The sequence below is a fragment of the Saccostrea cucullata genome, unplaced genomic scaffold (genome assembly GCF_032062105.1).
Source record: "Saccostrea cucullata isolate Sc308-1 unplaced genomic scaffold, CSIRO_AGI_Scuc_v1 ctg7355, whole genome shotgun sequence".
In the NCBI taxonomy this organism is placed as follows: Eukaryota; Metazoa; Mollusca; class Bivalvia; order Ostreida; family Ostreidae; genus Saccostrea; species Saccostrea cuccullata.
In genome coordinates, this window is record NW_026927651.1 from 11182 (window position 1) to 31637 (window position 20456).

At 31.6% G+C, this 20456-nt stretch overlaps 3 protein-coding genes across 3 annotated transcripts; 1 reads left to right on the plus strand and 2 right to left on the minus strand.

Annotated features, from left to right (window-relative positions):
* Positions 1–989: 989 nt before the first annotated feature.
* LOC134275111 (piggyBac transposable element-derived protein 2-like) lies at positions 990–3630 on the minus strand. Its single transcript, XM_062757358.1, has 4 exons — positions 3559–3630; positions 2948–3102; positions 2637–2820; positions 990–1849 (listed from the first exon to the last, which is right to left on the minus strand). The coding sequence occupies exons 1-4, from the start codon at positions 3628–3630 to the stop codon at positions 1298–1300; spliced, it is 963 nt and encodes a 320-aa protein (XP_062613342.1). The 3' UTR covers positions 990–1297.
* LOC134275112 (clumping factor A-like) lies at positions 3616–5685 on the minus strand. Its single transcript, XM_062757359.1, has 3 exons — positions 5110–5685; positions 4548–4684; positions 3616–3721 (listed from the first exon to the last, which is right to left on the minus strand). Exons 1-2 carry the CDS (start codon positions 5675–5677, stop codon positions 4647–4649), a joined length of 606 nt encoding a protein of 201 aa, XP_062613343.1. The 5' UTR covers positions 5678–5685; the 3' UTR covers positions 3616–3721; positions 4548–4646.
* A 4009-nt stretch (positions 5686–9694) lies between these two features.
* LOC134275114 (ficolin-1-like) lies at positions 9695–11838 on the plus strand. The gene is made up of 4 exons (XM_062757360.1): positions 9695–9786; positions 10317–10481; positions 11323–11570; positions 11766–11838. Exons 2-3 carry the CDS (start codon positions 10403–10405, stop codon positions 11568–11570), a joined length of 327 nt encoding a protein of 108 aa, XP_062613344.1. The 5' UTR covers positions 9695–9786; positions 10317–10402; the 3' UTR covers positions 11766–11838.
* Positions 11839–20456: the final 8618 nt, after the last annotated feature.

Below are 20456 nucleotides of genomic sequence, written 5' to 3' on the forward strand. Positions count from 1 at the left end.
AAATACCAATGTATATATATTCTGAAAGTAGGTATTGTGAGGTTTCTGAAAATGATAATAAAAACATTCTTTCTGTTGCCATGGCAACGAAATATGCCAAAATTACTGAGAAATCTCTATTTAACCTTCAATTAGTTATATATTAACTTTTTTAGTTCAGTAAAGTATTTAAAGTAAGTAAATTTTGATGCTGAGACATAGCAGCATATTGTTTACCATAAGTTTTAGTCAAATTTTAAGCACTTTTGGGAGTAAATACAGGATTTCAACATTTTATGCTCCAGTAGGGAAAAAGAAGAATAACGTTGCTTAACAGCTATCTCTCGCAATCATAGACCAAGTATTACTCATTCCATGTCTGAAAATCCTTTGCTTGACAGACAAGAAACTTAGTACATGTACACTCATGACTGGTACCCCTTAGTAAGTACATGATGACCCCTTTTGAGATGGAGGTCAAAAGGTCAAAGGTCAAAATATATAAAGATATTAACCATTTAAGATTTTGAAAACCCTTCGCTCAACATAGTATATACGGTGCAGATCTAAGAAATTTGATTTTAATTAGATTGTTGCTTTTCAGACAACAACTTTTGTTCACTGTTATCCTCTGAGAAGTAAATTTCTTCTGGTGATTTGGGGGTTTGATAGAATGTTTGCCCCTGACAAGTAAACAGCTATTTTCATCACAATAACAAATTCTAAAGCTTTTTTCCAATATTGTCGTGGAGGTATAATTTATACATGTATTTGTTTCTCGAACAATTCTTGTTTTTTTATCACACTTTTTTACCCTGGTAGGAATGATCATAATTGTTTACAAGTGGTAAATACTTTCAAGTAAATATGAAGGTTAAAATTACACAAGCAGAAACTTAGATGTTATCTATGGCTCTGGACAAAAAAAGAACAGAAAAAAATCAAAGACTTTGAACTTTTATAATTCATAGACTTTTCAAAATTTGAATTAAGTTGAACTTTGATCTATGACATAGCACAATGTTGCATAATTGAAAACAAAATTACATCTTTGAGTAGACAACATCATTCTTAACTTACAAACTTAAGGAGATTTACAAAATAAAATCTTAGCTTCCAAAATAACATTTAGAAGATTTTATATGCCTCTATACATGGTATTCAAATTTTGAAATATATTGCGTAAAATTAAGGAATATTAACCTTGATCTTTCAGTCATTGTAATGTACAGTAATCCTATGTTTTATGTATTCCTGCAAGTGACATCTCATTCAAATTTTCCAAGCATGATTATGTGACTTATGTAACAAACTGATCTTAGAGATTAACATCAGAATGAAATTCCCTGAAACATCGTTCACTACACAAGTGTTTGTTACACCCTTTACAACCATAAACTGTCTCCTTTCTTTTCTTTTCTCCGTGTTTGGTACACCATTTGCATGTTGACTTTAGGCGATCCAGATGGCAGAAAACATGAGGGGGGTCAAGAATACCCTGTAAGTGATGACCCCGCTTTCTTCCTCGGAAGCCTCCAATAAGTTGCTGAGCCACCTCCATCCTAAAATCCAGCAGGTCAAACCTTGTGTTGGCAGGAAGATCCTTACCAGGTGTTCTGGAAAAAATCTCAAATGCATTTATAAGGCAAACTTCCATAATAAAGTTGAAGAAAAACTTCCAGTATTTTTTGGATGGTCTGCCAACAGGATTCTTTGCGCGGTGTTGCATGCATCTGTTGACTCCACTCATATACCGTTGATAGGAAGATACTGGTGGAGGACACATAACCTCAACAAAATTTCCACCCCGAGTTCGACGGACAACTGGACCATCTCCAAACGGACTGCAATTAGTGCTCAAAATATGTACCTAAAATAAAATTACATAGAGATATAGGCCTAGCTGGAAATTAAACTTACACTACATATAGATTTATTATACCTCTGTTTATTTTTTCTATATAAAAATAAGACGAATAAACATGCTATTTTTTCTAAACAGTCTCTACCGTGAAATAGTTTTTGTGCTATTTGCCCATGGTGAATAGTCCTCAAACTATTCAACGGCAGCATTCGATTTCCCTCGCTTTTCATCTCTGAAAAACTTCTGATTTTTACATGGATTGTAACGCGTATATATTATGACGTAACAAAAGTTAAGTCAGCACCGGTATAATATGGAATATCATAATTGTGTGTACCCTGGACTTCCAAAAGTTAACAAAAGTTAAGTCAGCATCGGTATAATAAAACACCTATTTACCGACTATTCGGACAATAGCAAGTTTATCGTCCCCCTCGACAGCAAACTATTTCCCTCGGCTGCGCCTCGGGAAATAGTTTGCTGTCTTGGGGAACGATAAACTTGCTATTGTCCTCATAGACAGTAAATAGGTGTATAATATTTACTTCTTTGGGATTTTAAGATAGGCACTGAAACTATATTTGCACTATGAGATTTTTAACAAAGATATACACAAAAATTGCACAGGATTCCTCAGGAATATCATTAATCAGATAGACCTTTATGTCCTCCTTAACTCTTTAGTTGAAAGTTTAATGATTGCAGGTAGAAGTGTAATTGTGATAAATGTTGCTATTTTTATTAAATTTTGAAAATAGTACATGTCTGTATGAAGGCAATGAATATGTAATACCGTTTTCTTATCTTTCCAAGCAGTGGCAAGCAATTGGTCGTGCTGCATCTGTAATGTCTCCCCTCTCCTTAAATCCGGATTTCTTAACTCTGGTGGAAACCCTTCTGAGTCGCTCTTTATTGTCCCACAACTAAAAATCCCATTCTGAAGCAAGGTTCGCACCAAGGAAATGGATGTAAAGAACCTGATATTATATAAAGTATAAAAATATTAGACATTGAAAAATATGAAATTATTTTGATAATGAATCTTTTATCATTCAGTCTTGTTGAACAATGTTGAAGTCATTTTAAGTTGTTTCAAACACAAACCTGTCAAAGAACACATGATGGCCTTTGTATTTCAATGGTCTACACAAGTGTTTGACGACTCTTTCTCCTAGTGACTTTCCATGAAAAAAGTCATGTTTTCCCATATATGGCCAATAATCGTAGCAGTAACCATCCTCATCACATCTCATGAATATCTGAAAAAAATATTTTGTTGCATTTTTTTTTTATAACTATTCACCTAGCATTTCAGAGAAATATACATTAGCCGGTGGACCAGTTACTGGGGGGATGATTCCCGTATATACTCGCCTATAAGTAAGATTTTTGGGAGTAAATCTCTGGTCCAAAACTCTATGTCCGACTTGTAGGCTAGCTATATAATGAATGGTATTATATGAGGTCAGTCCCTCTGATATATAAGCTTATTAAATACAACCAACTTATAGGCGGACCGACTTATTGGCGAGTATATACGGTACCTGTCCTTCTCTTCCATTTCCTGATCCACCTCATCATCATATAAAAAATTTTTTAATGCTTCCTTAGTGTTTTTTTTTAATATGTAATGAATAATTCTTAAAAAATTACATTATTTTGTGTATCACAATATCAATTTATTGAATGCAAATAGGCATTTCATTGATACAAACCTTAAAACCTCTGTTCACCGGTTTATTTGGCATATATTGTCTTGCAAAAAATCTCCCTTTGTACTTAACCATGCCCTCATCAATAGCCTACTGCTTAGGTGGATTCATCCGACTCCGGAATGTCCTTCTTGTCTCATCAAGTACAGGTCTTATTTTGTGTAATCTGTTGAAGAGAAATGTGAAATATTTAAGAAATAAGATATCATTTTTAGAGTTTCATTGGGATGTGACATGAATTCGATCACGTGATCAAATTCTATAACACATGAACTGCGTTATAGTAGATCTGATCACGTACTGACTTCATGTCACATCCCAATGAAACTCTAAAAAATGATATTTTATTTCTTATATTTATATTTTACTTTTATTCGTGTTACAAGGAAAAATAGGCGCTATTTGGACATTGTTATAGAAATGCAACATAACATAACTACAGCGTCATATGACATCACAGTCAAGACTTTCTAAGAGTCTCGTGCGGTTTGCCCAACTGCATGTCATTGGAAATTGAATGTCAAAATTATTTATATTGTCATATAAGGAAAGACATAAGCAAATGTAAATATAAATCTATAAAGCAAAATGAAGACACTAAACTATAGTGATGTGAATCAGTGTCAATTTCATAACTGATTATTAGTTTTCTGTAACGAATATTTAATAGTTATAATTAATTTAAGATCACTGTTGAATAATTTCTAGAATATTTATATTGATTAACTATTAAAATAGAGAATTATAAATCGCATACCTGTCAAATTCAGGTGTTCCTCTGGCTCCCTGAGTAGTATTATCACTTAGATGGAAATACCGAGTGAGCTTTTCAAATCTTTTCAAACTCAGCGTTTCATGAAAACCAATGTTACCTGCATATGATTGTAAATTTCACTTATCAATGTCAATTTTAAAAATTAGATTCAACAATAAATGGATTTTATCTCTAGAAAATGAGAAAAGAAATATAGAAACAATTTTAAATGACTTACACTGCCAATTCCAGAAGAGCACTAAGCAGGTGTAAAGTATTTTCATTTTATATTCAACATATTCCTCAATATTTAGAAAAGTTTATGATCCGAGTTGTTTCATGGTAAAGGTTTGAAGACATTGGTCAGCTCAACATCTACATAAATATTGTTTGAATAGAAATACAAACCCTAAAATAAATGAAACAAATTGAATGGGTGTGCAATTTATAGACAAAAACAAAAATGTACAATACATTATGTTTATATCTTTGTTACACACACAAAACAAAGACAAAAAAAAGTAAACGTTGTAGTCATGAAGGTTTCCAGAAAATGCGAGACACAAATTATGAACTTAACATAAGTTCATTACATGTAATAATATTCATTATTTTAATTTTTTATCAAGGAAAAATGGATCAGTGTCCGTTGTAAATATCATAAAATTTAATGTACTTTTCAAAATCTGGAAAGGAAAATGACTGACAATATTTTATTTGAAATTGTAACAAGAACATTATTGTAAACAGAAAGTAATGTAAAGAAACAAAACAATATAGGTGCAAATTTGATAACTTACCGATAAACTTATCAGATGACCAATACATAGTGTATCTGGGAAGCTGAATAATCCCCATCAGAATTTGTAATCCGAGGAATGCCTTCATCTCGTCGATGGTGGTATCGGTCCAACCCTGGGCTCCACTCTGAGCAGCATACGAATTGGTGTTGTCCACAAGTACCTGTACCAGACTAAAGGGAAACAAGAGCAGGAAATATAACAGAGGATTTGCATCCGAAGAGAGCTGATGAGTGGGACCTGAAGTATCGACGAAGTCTGGAACATCAAAGTCTTCCACAACATCAGTCCAGAAGTCAGAATCTCTAATGTCGCTTGCCTGGCTGTCAAGGTCAAATAATGTGGAATCTGTGTCCTGGTTGTCATCGCTGTCTGTCTCACTTCCAAAGGAATGGTCGCTGTCTGAATCATCCTGATCAAAATCTGATCCAGACTCGGATGAATCGTCGCCAAATTCTTCGTCTGTATCTATATCTGACGATTCTGGGGATGAAGAAATGTCGCAAGAAGCCATATTGTTTACACGTGTTACGAATGTTGCCAAATATACGCAGAACGATCCCGACATATTTTCATAATATTTTCGCATGTTTTCTTTTTTATCAAACAAAAAAAAACCATCTACTTTATTGTAAATGTGGATATGTGGTTATGTATTTTAAACAATTTTTTACTCGTTTTTTTCTCTTCCAGGGAAATTCAAACATTTTTATATCCATATATCGTAATACGAACGTAACTCTCAAAAATATTTTTTGAATTGGTCAACTAAAAACATTTTATATCATTATCAAACACGCTTATCTATATTTTAACTAGATAATTAGTTTTTAACACATCTAATTGAATAAACTATTTGGTTTTGATAGTTTCTGAAGTTGTTTAAACGTGTTTTGCTACGAAAATTGAGAAGTGTTTGTACCGCGTGGATTTCGATCGCGGCAAATATCGCTTGAATAATACACGTTGTTTAGCTCAAAATACCAAAAAACTGGTCAATCAAATTTTTAAAAAATTAGAACAAACTTTCTTTGCAATTGTTCCCTCTTTCTAATGATACAAAAAATATTTCAATATTCGCAGTATTAAAGAAGTTATGAATATTTGTTTACACTCTACACGTTTTTCACGCCAGAGGCGTAGAAAAGCGTATATGCCATGGAAGGGGTTAAAGAATTTCTACCTTAGAAAGTGAACTATGAATATAAGTTGGATTACCATATTTAGAATTAAATCCTAATTATGATCTGAAATACAATTTATATAATTAGCCTTACAATCGAAGACAACGTTGTTAACTGCTTTGTCAGCAGGGATCAGTAGGTACTATTTATGTAATCAATCTATCCTTTTACTTCTAGATTATTGAATACAGAAGTATAGATGGCTTTCATATTGCCCCTCAAACTTTTACATACATGTACATGTAATACGTGATTGTACGCAACTTACATTTAATCCATTCTGACAAGGTTTCAAAGTCTTCTTTAATTATATTGTGCCCATCGTAAGGCGTATTCTTTTATAGGAACATATTTATGAAATTCCGCGGCCAGTATTGAGAGATGGGGTTCCCTTTATTTAGGACCTTTTAAAATTATGAATCCAAGGTCCTCATAATTAACAATATTTATGTCACCTGTACTAACGTTCCAGCAGTACTATAGTTATAGGGCGAAGAAGAACACACGATGGAGGATTTTGTTTTAGATACTCGATATCCAGGATATAAAGTTTTCTTGTAATTATTATGTTTGGAAGCAATAGTCAATGTATATTTGTAGAAAATACAACGTATAGTCTTATAATCTGTCCCATAAAATTAGATAAAAGGTGTGGTCTTTAACTTAAAATATGGTGGAATAAAAGACTGTGCCCCGTGATTAAGAACGTTACTTATATTAGGCGTGTAAATTCCTTTTTCTGGCATATTAAAATTGAAAATAAATTAAGAAATGTTTTAGAATATTGAAATAATAAAAGGCCATAGACAAAGCTTTTTAAAGTGTTTTTCTCATTAATCATATATCTAGTCTGCGCGGCAACCTAATACAGGGGTAATAATTGTAATAAAATAAAGGAAGATAGCGAACAGTATTTAAGCTCAAAAGCACATCAAACAATAAACAGAAGCAGAGCTAACTCGAACGTCAAAAACATCTGGGTGGGGTCAAATGCCATGGAGGAGTAAGCATCCCCTGGTGACCGTTCAGTTTCTCCACTTGCTCCTTGCCAATATTCAAAATTAACGGAAAAGTCCGTCGTCATTTCAGCTTGTAAATTAAGTTGTTAGTGTATACTTAAGTGTAATGACGAACACGTTTTTATCCAGATATTTTAAACCAGAAAATAAATCTTCATAAATTTTTTTTGTACCCCAATCGGACTGCATGTCACTGTTGACCGTGTGCCCACAGGCAACAAGGCACATTTTGCAGGTTTTCTGAAGTAATCGATTTTAAAATTGCACATGCATATTTTCTCCTTATGGAATTTCTACCTTATAAAGTTATTTTACAACAAATCAATAGCGCTTTTTTTTATTATTATTATCTTTTAAGAGAAAAAAATAACCTGCTGGTGTACTGAAGGAGTTGAAATCCGCGCCCAAGATTTGCCTTCTTTGTTCATGTACGAACAGTTTCGAAACAAGGCAAGCTTTTAAAATATATATATTGTTTAACAATAAGATCGATACCTCACTTTAAGTCAACATTTTGTATTCTCTATACGAAATAAAATAGAATATCAGTATACCTATCGGAGCAGAGGAATAGAAAAAAGAAACAACACCGCAAACTTGTTTCTATGCGAATTTAAACATTTTCCTACAAGCCCAAAAAATTGAGCCTCACTATTTCGAAGAATCAGATAATTTTTTTCTAACTTGCATATAAAAAAACTGAATTTTAATTTCATTCAGAGAAAGATAATGAAGGAAAATATTTATAAAATTTAAAATTTTAAAGACATCTTACTAAAAAAAAACACTCTTAAACAGCATGACATAAGAGGAGTGAAATTGAATTGCAATTCCAAAGTAAGCATACATGACAACTCATATTAAATTCAATAAAATCGATAGTTAACAGTAAAATACAGAGTACGTAACAGCCAATCATATTTCGGGCATTGATTAAGGTTCTGATATTTATATTTGGTAGTTATAGGACCATTTGGCAAAATTTTACAGATTCACAAGAACATAGCAATTTTTTTTCTTAAGAAAAAAAAAAGAAAAACAAAAAATGATAAACCTTTGTGTTATCGCTTTAATTGTCGCCTGCATGGCTTTGTCCGAAGCTACCGTTTTTTCTCAGAAATATACTACGAATCCTGATATGATTGATAAGATATCAAACCAGGAGATTTTAGGAGAACAGGATTCTATTTCTTTGACCGAGTGCGCCGCAATGTGTCGAGGAAAGTGCATCGTCTTTGGATTCAACTCGCAAACAAAGAAATGTCGTACACACAAAAGGGTTTGCTCTTCTAGGATGACTAAGGAGGACGGCTGGAGATACTACTCTCATCAAAGTCATTCACTTCCCGGCTGTATGTATAACTTTTATTATTTCAATGTTATATGTATAATTGTTATTTGATTCCAGGTTGTATGTATAACTGTTATTATTTCAATGTCGTATGTATAATTGTTATTTGATTATCACTTTTATGTATAATTATTTTTCTTCCCCGCTTTATGTATGACTATTGTCTATTTTCCCGACGTATGTATAATGGTTATTTTTTCTGTCTGTTTGCTTTTTCGGTTGTTTGTTATTTAAGGTCTCTCTTGACACATTTAGAACACCTCAACTTGCCGATTTGAGGCTGCAAATGCCTATACTCGATACTTGAATGGTCATTGAGCACTGATGGATCTTTTCCGTGCAAACACTTCCTACATGTACCACATGAAACATCGGTTTATACGGTCTCATTTTTATCTCTATATCCTTTATGTACTTAGAAATGAATTTCTCTTTAATATAACTACCAGTAAGAGATACAAATAATGTTTGAATTACTGACAAAGTATTAGGAAGATTATTTTCACTAAGTTGCTTTAATTATACACGTTATATGTCTAACAAATCATAGATATGAAACAATCAGCTAATGAGATAGAGCTTATCATAATCTACATTGGAACAACATCAAGGCACACAATTTATCTTCAACAATTAACCTTAATGAATCTAACACGTATCCTATTTATACCTGTATTTATGCAGAATACTAATGAAGTTTTTTTTCCAGCTCTTCCCTTAGATTGTAAGGAGCTTTATGAAGATGGCAGGACTACTTCTGGTGTGTATGATATATATCCCTATGGAACCATTACAAGTCCCGTCTGTGTGTACTGTGATATGACGACCATGGACGAGGGATGGACGGTGTGTAGTTCATATCAGATTTAGTAGCACTTATCATTACTTACATTCCGTTTTCTTGTCGTTTAAAAGAGTTGTAGAATTTAATAATAAATATGAATATTTTAGTCTATATCATAACATATTGTTCCTACAATTGTACGAAGCAGTGATTTATAATGATACAATTGTTAAATTTTAAAGACAATTCAAAGACGAATAAACGGATCCCTGAGTTTTGACAGGGATTGGTCAGCATATAAAAATGGCTTCGGTTCACCAGAACAAGATGTCTGGGTTGGTAAGTGTATATACTTTCAAATAGGGACTTTCATTCACTTCAAAAAGACAGAATTTTTTCATTGTTGCAGATAAATAAATGGAAGCGTATCAATGATATTATTTTTAAACTTGGTACAATTGTTTGTAATATGTTTTTGACAATTCCCAAAAATGGTGTCTGTTATTACCCAATCATGACAAGGAGTACACGGTGGGTGTGACTGGTCAGCAGGGGATGCTCACTGGCATCTGGTCCCGCCTCTGATGCTTTAGAGGTCCGTGTTTGCTCTGTTCCTATTTGTATTGTTTATGAACTTTGATATCGCATTCTGTTCGATATCTCCATATCCTTCATTGAAATCTTAAATCAAAAAGACAGTAAAAGGATTAGGTCCCTCAGCCTGAGGGTTTTTGAAAGACATCAAATTCTACATCAATATTTACTACTCAAAATAATTTGATTTTTCATAAATGAATATTTATATTTTGAATATTTTTTTTTACTTTGCAATGGACTTTAAACTTGATTTAAAATATATCTCAATACAGGAAATGACTTAATACATCTGTTAACAAAAGAAAACTCGGCCCTGTATGTATCCATCACTCTCCAGAATGGTACAACGCTGTATGAAATGTACGACAGATTCTCTGTGTCCGACGAAGCAGGAAAATATCAACTCTCTCTTGCAGGACCTGCCACGGGAACTCTAGGTAAGTGTATTCAACTGAAATTCTAAAAAAAAATCATGTATCTTTTAATTGAAAGATTAATTTGTTGTATATAAAGTTAAAATATAACTGTTTTTCTCTAATATTCTGTTAACGTTCCATGTTAATACAACGTTTAAATATATCACGATATCATTTGTATGTACAATTCACAACTTTTATTAAATATATTACGTCGTTAGTATAAACACTAAGTTTTAGAAAACGTTGTACCGAGCTATAGAGAGCTAATTCCTTCTGGTGAAAAGATAACCTTCTATTTTTAATGTCAACAGTAAGTGTATGTTGCATCACCGTTCAGTAAATTGTAAAGAGTTAAATGAAAATAAAACCTCGTCCCGTCATAACTCGTAATGATTCTTGCGTATTACATTTTATATATTTCAAAGGCACAGTTTCTACCAGATCCTTTTTTCATGTATTCATTTCACAGTGACCTTAATAAAAATAAAAATATGTTTTTTCTTTTTTAGTCAAACTTTAAAGTGTAACAAACAAAGTTTATTGATACATTAGAAAAGAATCTAAATGAATTACATAATGTATTGTTGTATTGTATTCTTAAGTAGATATTACCGCCCTTTCCAGCACCTTAAGCCGTCTATCTTAGAAGTACCTCGGTATTATGAATGTCAGTTAGATTGAAGATATATAAATCAATTATCTCTGTAATTGATTTTGTTTAATTTTACAGGAGACTCTATGTTAAACACTATTCATCCTAACTACGGTCTGTCTGGGATGTCCTTCAGTACCCCAGACAGAGATAATGACAGATTGACTGGAGATGACTGTTGTATCTTTTTATAATATTGTATTTTAGGTGACCACATGAGAAGCTACGATCTGTCTGGGATGTCCTTCAGTACCCCGGACAGGGATAACGACAGAAATAGTGCTGGTAACTGTGCTGCTGACAGTATCCGTAGAGGAGGCTGGTGGTTCAACGCCTGTCACCGAGCCTTCCTTAACGGTCAATGGTCCCCGGGGTCCTGGTCCTGGCCATGGTATCCCACAGTAAAGAATGGGACGTCAGTGAGGGGGACCACCATGATGGTCAGACGTCACTAGGTAAACATCATTACATCTTAATTCTTAAATCTGAAGTCTTTTTTGTATTTCCGTAAAAAAAATCCAATCTTAATAAGCAGTTTTTTTTTCTGTTTGTATTACTGTGAAAATATCATATGGTTATAAGAGGTTTTTTTCAAAGTTAAATATGTTCTTTTTTCTGTAAAACATTAATTCAATTCTTTTTTATAACAGACGAAAGATCATCCATCAATGAGACGAATCCATTTTGATTCAAGAGACGGTTTATTTTTAACTTTTATCACGGGGTTCTTTTTTTTGTAAGATTGTTTGACATCAACCCTTAACAAATATATTTTCAGGGGATGAAGGATTATGTAAAGCAATAAATTATTGTGATTTTGTTCTACTAAATATATTCTGTAAAAGATGTACTTTATATGTATTGTAATAAATTTGAAAGAAATATTTCGTTGTTATTCACACTTATAAATGAAGATGTGTGGGCGGAGAATAAAGATGTAGATTACTTTATTGTCAAACCTATGACAGTGGAACCTGTTTAATCCGACACATTTGCAATACATTTTACTGTGGTGTCCGCCATTCAATAAATGCCATGCAAGAGCAATGAAATAAGCGAAAATCAAAATTTGAAATCATTTAAATTTATTGTTATTTAGGTAAGAGATAATTCAAGTAAGTTAAAAAAAAAGAAATTAAATTTGCAAAACAAGACAAGGAGTACAAAAAAGAGCAGTGATTCATTATTTTTAAAAAAAGATGTTATCTTATATCTGCAATTGTCTTTGCAAATAAAACATAGCGAGCTAACAATAATCAGTTTGTAATTACCTTTGCAATTATGAGACTACATCTTTTAAAAAAATGACCCAATGCTTAAATAATGACACAACTAAAAATCGATATGTGTATTAAGACAATTCATTCTATTTTATGCGAAGCGTAGACTATGGTTTATATATATTCAAAACTTTGATTGACTACAACTTGGAATTTGTTGTTGAACTAATAGGAAAAATTGTAGGAGCTAATGAAAAAAACTCAAGATAATTTTGTGAAACAAAGCAGCTTTCGATGAATATTGTCGTTTTCAGGTCAAACACCAAGGTCAATATAAAATTATTTTTGGTATTATTTTTTAGTCACAGTGAATCTACCTTCGAAAAATAAAAGCTATAAAAGCAGCAACCGAAGATGGAGATTTTCAAAAGTAGGTCAAACTGGACAAGGTCAAGGAGTCAATATAAATAATACCCAAAGGAATTTCACAAAGAATACACATGTGAAATATAACAGAGTCAAAGAATCAGCCACTCAGAAGTCCTGACCGTCGTACCGTAGTTTTTTTAAAAGCCTTGGGTCCTAGTATAAGGATAAAAAATTTTGGTATATTCAAGAGATGCTTTTACCACAAGAAATAAACCGGTAAAATAGTAAACCATAAGCACTAATTATTCAGGAGATAAGGTCAAAGTTAAGTTTTTGAAAAGTAGGTCAAATCCATAAGTTTAATGTCAAAGGTCATTGCATTGCGGCTGATACTCAATGGTATGTTTTGTCAAAAAAATAATAATAATCATGAGGAGGATATCGCTTAACTTATCCGTTTAATAGCTATGGCTAAGATTGAAATTTTGAAAATGTCTTTAAAAAGTCAATACTGCTAGTACATACGAGAAGGTGTCGACAAACATGAGCAATTATTATTTAACCCGGCATGCTCGGGGGGGGGGGGTGGTCGGGGGATCCCTTATTACACTTTAGAAAACGTTCATGGACTATCGCTATAAAATAAAAACCGCTTTAAGTACATAAATGAATTTTAAAATATTTAGTAAACATGATCTTTTTTATCTAAAGAATAAACCATTAATCCAAAATTTTATTTCATAATAAATGAGTAATGTTTGTGTAAGCAATGGTATGTCCAGGCGGCGCAACCTCGAATATGACGTTTAATGCGACCTATGTGTAACTAAAAAAAACTCTATTGATATGAACATTTTACATCCAAAATTCTCGTTAATTCAGGTATGTGTAGGGACATAATTATTCAACAAAATATAAAATTTTTACCTCATACTGGAAGTTCGTTGAAAATTTATCGTAAAATTTACATGGAATGTCCAAATAAATGAGGCCTTAGAAATGATGTCAAAAGAAGGGAGGGGTTTCTTTTTCTAACATTCTATCAAGTTTTGCCCCAGAAAAACTGGTGTAGGCCTGTTTAAACTGGCTACAGAGAAATAATATGCATCCAGAATACTTTTTTTATAATGTTAAAATAAATTCAGAGAGGAAAGGGATACACAGTTACATGTAATGTCCATCTGTACTCAAGGTGTGAAAAATCAATCGCGTCAAAAAAGGACATTGATGTGTTGTAGATATTAACCTTCCAAAAGCAAAGTATACCGGTGTAAAGACGAATAATGACCCCCATCGAATAATGACCGGGGGTCATTTTTCAACGACAAAAAATGACCCCCACCCGTAGAAAAAAAACATTTTTTGTAGAAAAAGGGCCTTAGGGGGTCATTATTTTATTTGTTAGTCCTATAAAATAATGACCCCCATTGAAAAATGACCCCCTTTAAAGTGATATAAAATATGCACTCTTTGATATCTTTTTTACAGCGAAACAACAATTTTTACATTTTCTGTAACCAGAAAAAAACAAAAAGTCGTATGAAATAATAAGGAGATTCACGTAGTCAATCAATGCTAAATTTGTGTTTGAAAAGAGATTCTTAAATTGTCAAGTGAATAAAATTTCTTTTTAATATTACTCCTTATAATGTTTGCTTAAAGAATGATATTCCACTTTTTTTTTAGAAATCAAACCATGCAAAAATCATGTTTAAATACTTTTTAATATGAAAAATTAAATTTTCCGTCATTTCAACTCTAAGATTGTTTAAGTCTGGCAAATCTTATTTGACAATGAAAGAGGAAGAATTTTTTATCCCCCCCCAAAAAAAGAACATTAAACGTTAAATAAACACAAAAAGAAAATAATAAATGAAAAGCAAAAATATAAATAAAACTCTATACCTTTCAATAATTCTAAAGAGGCTCTAGATAAAATATTGAAATGAAGTTAAGCCTTCACACAAGTACTACAATATCATAATTTACTTCGCAATGATTAAAGCATTACTTTAAATGTTGGTGGAGGTATACATGAAAGTATTGTGGCAAAGTAACAGTTAAAAATTAATAGAATAGTAGATTATCTTTATAGTAGATTATCTTTAATTCCTTCTTTTAGAAAAATAAAAATAGAGTGGTTATTATTTTTTTTTGCTTTTGTTCACTATCGACTTCCTCCTCAATCAGAAAGGGGTTGGGGTAAGTATAAGACCTAAAAATATGCTCTGTAAAGCTATGGGCCAGTGTAAAATACACAGTCATTCTAATGCAAAAACTATACATGTAGACATAAACTTTTGATTAAGCACACATTATTCATTACATTTCTTTTAACGTACAACCTACTTCGTATGGCATCATAATTTGTAAATGTGTTAAACCTGTGCTAACCCATTTAGACGTCATAATTAATTCAATGCCACTTTTTCCCGTACTTGACAGCTTCAATAAAAATGGTAGAAAATACTGCATTTTGAAATTCACAGAATTCAGTCATTCAATTTCTTATAAAAATTTAATCTGAAAGTAACCCCCAAAACAGTCATTTAATTATTAAATCCCATGTAAGTGCAAAAAAGGTCAAGAATATGAGTATGGGTAAATATCATATAGTTCATTAGTTAGAGGGGAAAGATATATAGTTTAATTATTTTTTGTAATCATTTGGCTATGTTCTTTATCATATTGAAGATTGAAAACATTGTGACAAAGACGTCTCAAAAATATTTACAAATATAGGGTGAATAATTGACTAGAAATAATAGAGTTCATTTGACTATTTTTTTAATGGTAGGTCTTTTATATTAATTGAATAAAAAACAAATCATTCTTGATAAAATATTGTTTAATATTATTCAGTTAAAAAAGTTTATAAACGACGATGTTTGAAGAAGTTTTTTTTGTGATTTTTAAAATTCTCTTTATGACAAGTACTCCTAAAATATTTGAAAATGTGAATTCGCAGTATGTAAATACCAAACCAAGTTTCACAGCCTGTTCTAGATTGAAAAACAAGGAAAATATCATGATATCGAAACTGATTGATAAGAAAGTTGAAAAGTTTGAAAAACTTGTGACAAAGACTTTTCCGACATAGGTTCTACCTTAATTCTTGTTTTACTCCACCCTTTTACTCAGTTCTGAGTATATTTTTCAGATAATTAAATATGAAAATCGGAACAAACATTTTCATTGTTGTAACGTCTTTTTTATAATGTATATTAATATGAAAAATTAATTGAAGACCATTTCTTTTTATATCCCCGTAATCGAAGAATCGGGGATATATAGTTTTATTGTATTTGTCTGTATGTCCGTGTGTCTATCTGGCGGTTTGTTTGTCCGCAAAAATCTTAACCTTTACCATAAATTTTCATTTATTGGAGCTATGACTTTCATATTAAATATGTATATGCCTTGTGACCTTACTTTGGGTACACCAAATTTGACCTTTTGACCTTTACCTTGGAGTTTGTCCCATTTTACACAAAAATGCAAAATTTTTACTTTGGCCATAATTTTTAAACGGTAGATACTAGTACTCTCATACTTCAGATATGTAGTTTTTTGGCATTACCTTTCATTGGATACTAAAAACCTTGACCTTTTGACCTTGACTTTGGAGTTTTCCGTACTTATGATTTTTTTTTTACCTTGGCCATAACATCTGAACGGTAAGGGCTAGAGTATTCATACTTCACATATGTAATCCCTGTTACATTGAACATTTTCTTAAGAAATCATCAACTTTGACCTTTGAGTTTGACCTAACTTTCAAAAAACTTATCCTTAGCCATTACTTTTGAACAAATGGTGCTGGGGCTTTCCTATTTTGCAGTTGCATTTCTTGTGAGAAGACCCTACTTTGGGTAACAATATTTATTGCATTTAAGAAAAGTTTAATCTTCACTCTGTTGCCATACAGGGGCATAGCTGTTTCACAAGAGAAGGATATAATAATATATAATACTGCTGATTTTTTCTGTCAGTTCGATGATTTCCACCATCAAAAAACAATGTTTACCTAACCCTTAAGGCTTGATAAATCTTTTACTCCTTTAGATTCTGAATCATTGCAATTACCTTAGAATATAGCTATAATTGTATAATGTTATGAGACAACATATCATCAGTTTATTCCCAATAAGCTCAGGTGAGCATTTTGGCCTATATGCTTCTTTATTCAATTTTTTTGTCCCTTTAAAATTTTAGCTTTAATCTACAGGGGGTCATTTTTCTACGGGGGTCATTTTTCTTCTCGTGAGTTCTGCAATTTTTTAGAGAAGTGACACTTTTTCTACGGGCAAAAGGGTCATTTTTCTACGTCGAATAATGACTGGGGGTCATTTTTCGCTGTCGAAAAATAACCCCCGGTCATTATTCGATGGGGGTCATTATTCGTCGTTACACCGGCAATCAAGCAAGGATCCTTCCCAATGTATAAATCCATTTGGAATACATTTATTATATTCATTGAAAGCCGTTGTTCAAGACATTGTAGAGTCATATAAACAAGGTGGGTTTTTTAAGTCCTTACTCAGCTTCAGGGAATCTCATCCAAAAAAGAGCATGAGGTAGAAGAAGAGGATATAAAAAAAATGACGTTGTCGGACGTCATGAAAATAAACGACGACAGCGCAGGGTGATCATATAATGTCGTTTTTATTTTATAATAATTTTTCAAATAATGAAAGTATCAAGATAAATTTTCAACATTTCTTTTTTTTTTCATGCTACATATAAATTTTGAAAGCACAGACCACAAAGTACTAATTTTATAGCCTAAGTCCTCGAAATTTTTGATAACCCCTCGTATTATACCTGAAATTCTAAGGAATTAAGCCTTACTTTTGGATATATGCTACAAATTCCTCATAAGTATAAGAAGAACCATTTCCATCTGTAAGCTCATTAATAAAATCTAATACACATGTATTCAGGTCGTACTTATTTTTGTTATTAATGACTTTCCTATCAATGACAACTTTAGGATTATAGAAAATTGAAACGTCTCCTGCATTCTTACATACACTAGAGTGTTTATCATTTGATTCAAATAATCCTAAAAGACATTTTCCAAAACTAGTTTAAGGTTCCTCGTGATATTTTCAATATATTCAATGCCGCATATAAATATTTTTATCAAACCTATCTAAGGTAAACAAAATTGTAAACCTTTATCTGACAGAATGAGCTGTCTCATCCAAAATATTTTAAATGATGCACTGAAAACTCTAATATATCATTTTTAGTTCACTTCTCCATATTTTTTTTTACTAAGACATCTGTCTTCATACTGTGTTTTGGACCATTCCTTACAAATGAGATGAATAATTTTCAGTACCTTTTCGACATAAATCCCGTTTTATCGCTATTAATCACTTTGTAAACTTTTTTTTTTTTAATTTTGTAAGCAATAGATTCTGATGCAATTTTGTTTACAGTTTTTAGGAGTGTAATTGACAACCAGTTTTTGATCTAACAACACAGGAATTTCCTTGGTAAAAGTGAAAGAATCCTTTAAAGTAATAAAACCCTCTAATATAGCATGTCTCTTATTATATGTGTGATAGACATAAGGCTTTTCAGGTCACATGCTTAATTGATTGATCTAACAACACAGTGTTCAATGTAAATTGTATTTTCCATAAAACTTTAAAAAATTCTAATGAAAAACTTGCTTGTCAATGATTTACTAAGAAACCTAGAGGTGATTTGATATCTGTTTTGAAGGTATTTTATGTAAAGTGAAAAGAAGTCATCACGTTTATCCTTTAAAGTAAAATATCCAAATATGAAGCTCTCTAATTCTTCAGGATATACTTCTGAGGAAATTATCATATTAATTGAGAATCCTCGATATATAAATATATAAGTCTCAAATTCTTCCAATTATTTACTCAAAACAGATTCAGAATATAATTTTTCAAAAATATTCTTTGTTTCTATTAAAGTCTATACTTGATTATGGATAATAATCTGAATATAGATCTATGAAAAATTTGTGGATTTTTAAAGAAAAGAATAGTTTTACGGACACCACAAAATACTTTCACAGGCTGAGGATGAAGTTTTTGTTTTTCAGCCCTTTTCCTAAATTTTTTTAAGCATTTGTTTCTTGTTTCAGTTTCTCACGATTTTTTTATTCTTCAGATCTCAACTTCATCTGATTAAAGCATATCATATCCAATATACTTAATGAATAAATCTATAAACGTGTAACATGATATAGATGTTATATGTGCAAGTAGAAAAGAAAATCCTTGAATAATTAAAAGCACACTAATATTTCTATAATTTTTTCTGTGAAGCATTCTTTTTTTTCTTCAAACAGTTAAATGTACAATAAGTACTTTATCTGAAATTTGTGTAATTTTAGTTGTTTTCTTTTTTTGTATTTTACTTGTAGTGTCCCTAACCAAATTACTTCCCTACTGTTTAGCATTTTGAATGCGTCTTTACTTGCATTTAACACAGTTTAAGATATTACCTGTCAGCAACTAGGCAATTGAAGCAATATATCACAAGAAAAATGGGTTAAGTAATAAATTTTAACTGTTTCTATCTCATTGTGAGGGTCCGGTCATTATTTAAGTACTTGCAGTAAAGAAATATACCACACGATTTAAAAGAATTCTAGCTAATTAACACTTTTCTATCTCTAAAATTAATAATACTCTGCTTCTGTAAATTTTATGGAGAAAAAATAAATATATGTCATTTTTCAACTTTTGGTAATGGACACTTCACTCTAGAAGTTATTCAAAATAGGAAGAAACTTAACCTTAAATAGAAGAAATCCAACAAGATTTTCTTAAATGTAGCACCAGTAAACCTAAACAACGAAAAAATAATGAAATGCAATTTTACTTAAATCCTATGATGTCAATAACATCTACCATCATTAAGGTAATGTAACACCAAGGATCTTGTATATGGAATGGTGCAATCTGGGTTTCCAAAACTACTTGCATTATCAAAATGAGGGAGAAAATAAAGTACATTGGTTAACTTGTTAAACAAACCTCTGATCTTTGTGAATAGATTAACATTAGCGTTTTAACTCAGCTTGTTTCAAATTGCCTCAAATACAGGTTACGACACTACAGGATTTTGTAGTGTCCGTAACCACATTTGTGATTATAACAGAAAAACAGTGGTGATGATCAGGAAAATTACAACACATCTCAGCATCTATATGAAATGCCTATCTAGGAAATTAGTTAAGATATTTATAGAGCCTTCCAATTTCACATAATTTAAGTGGTTACAGACACTACAATTATTTGTAAAAACTAAATTTTCCACATTAAAACAAGATGAAATTTCATGACAATCATTACATAACCTAACTTTTTTTTGTAAGTAAAAGAGCATTAATACTAGGATTTTAGACAGAAATGTGAAAAATTAAATGATATGGACGTTATTTTTATTTGGCATACTGAGAGAGGTACAAATATGTGAAAAATGTATAACTTTTTACCCCTGTTACATTTTCTTTCATATCTTCAAAAGTTGTTATTCAATCTTGAAAATCAAGTACCAAAATAATTTGTAAAATAAATTGTGATAATGATCATTGGCAGGAAAATGTATGATATTATACTAATATTTCAATTGAGAAATGCTGTAATTTCTAAGTGCAACCGCATAACGCTGAAAAAAAAGTCATTCTGGGTACATTTTTTTATTTACTTAAATTCTGTTGAAACTACATCAACAAAATTTTGCACATACGTCCTTCAG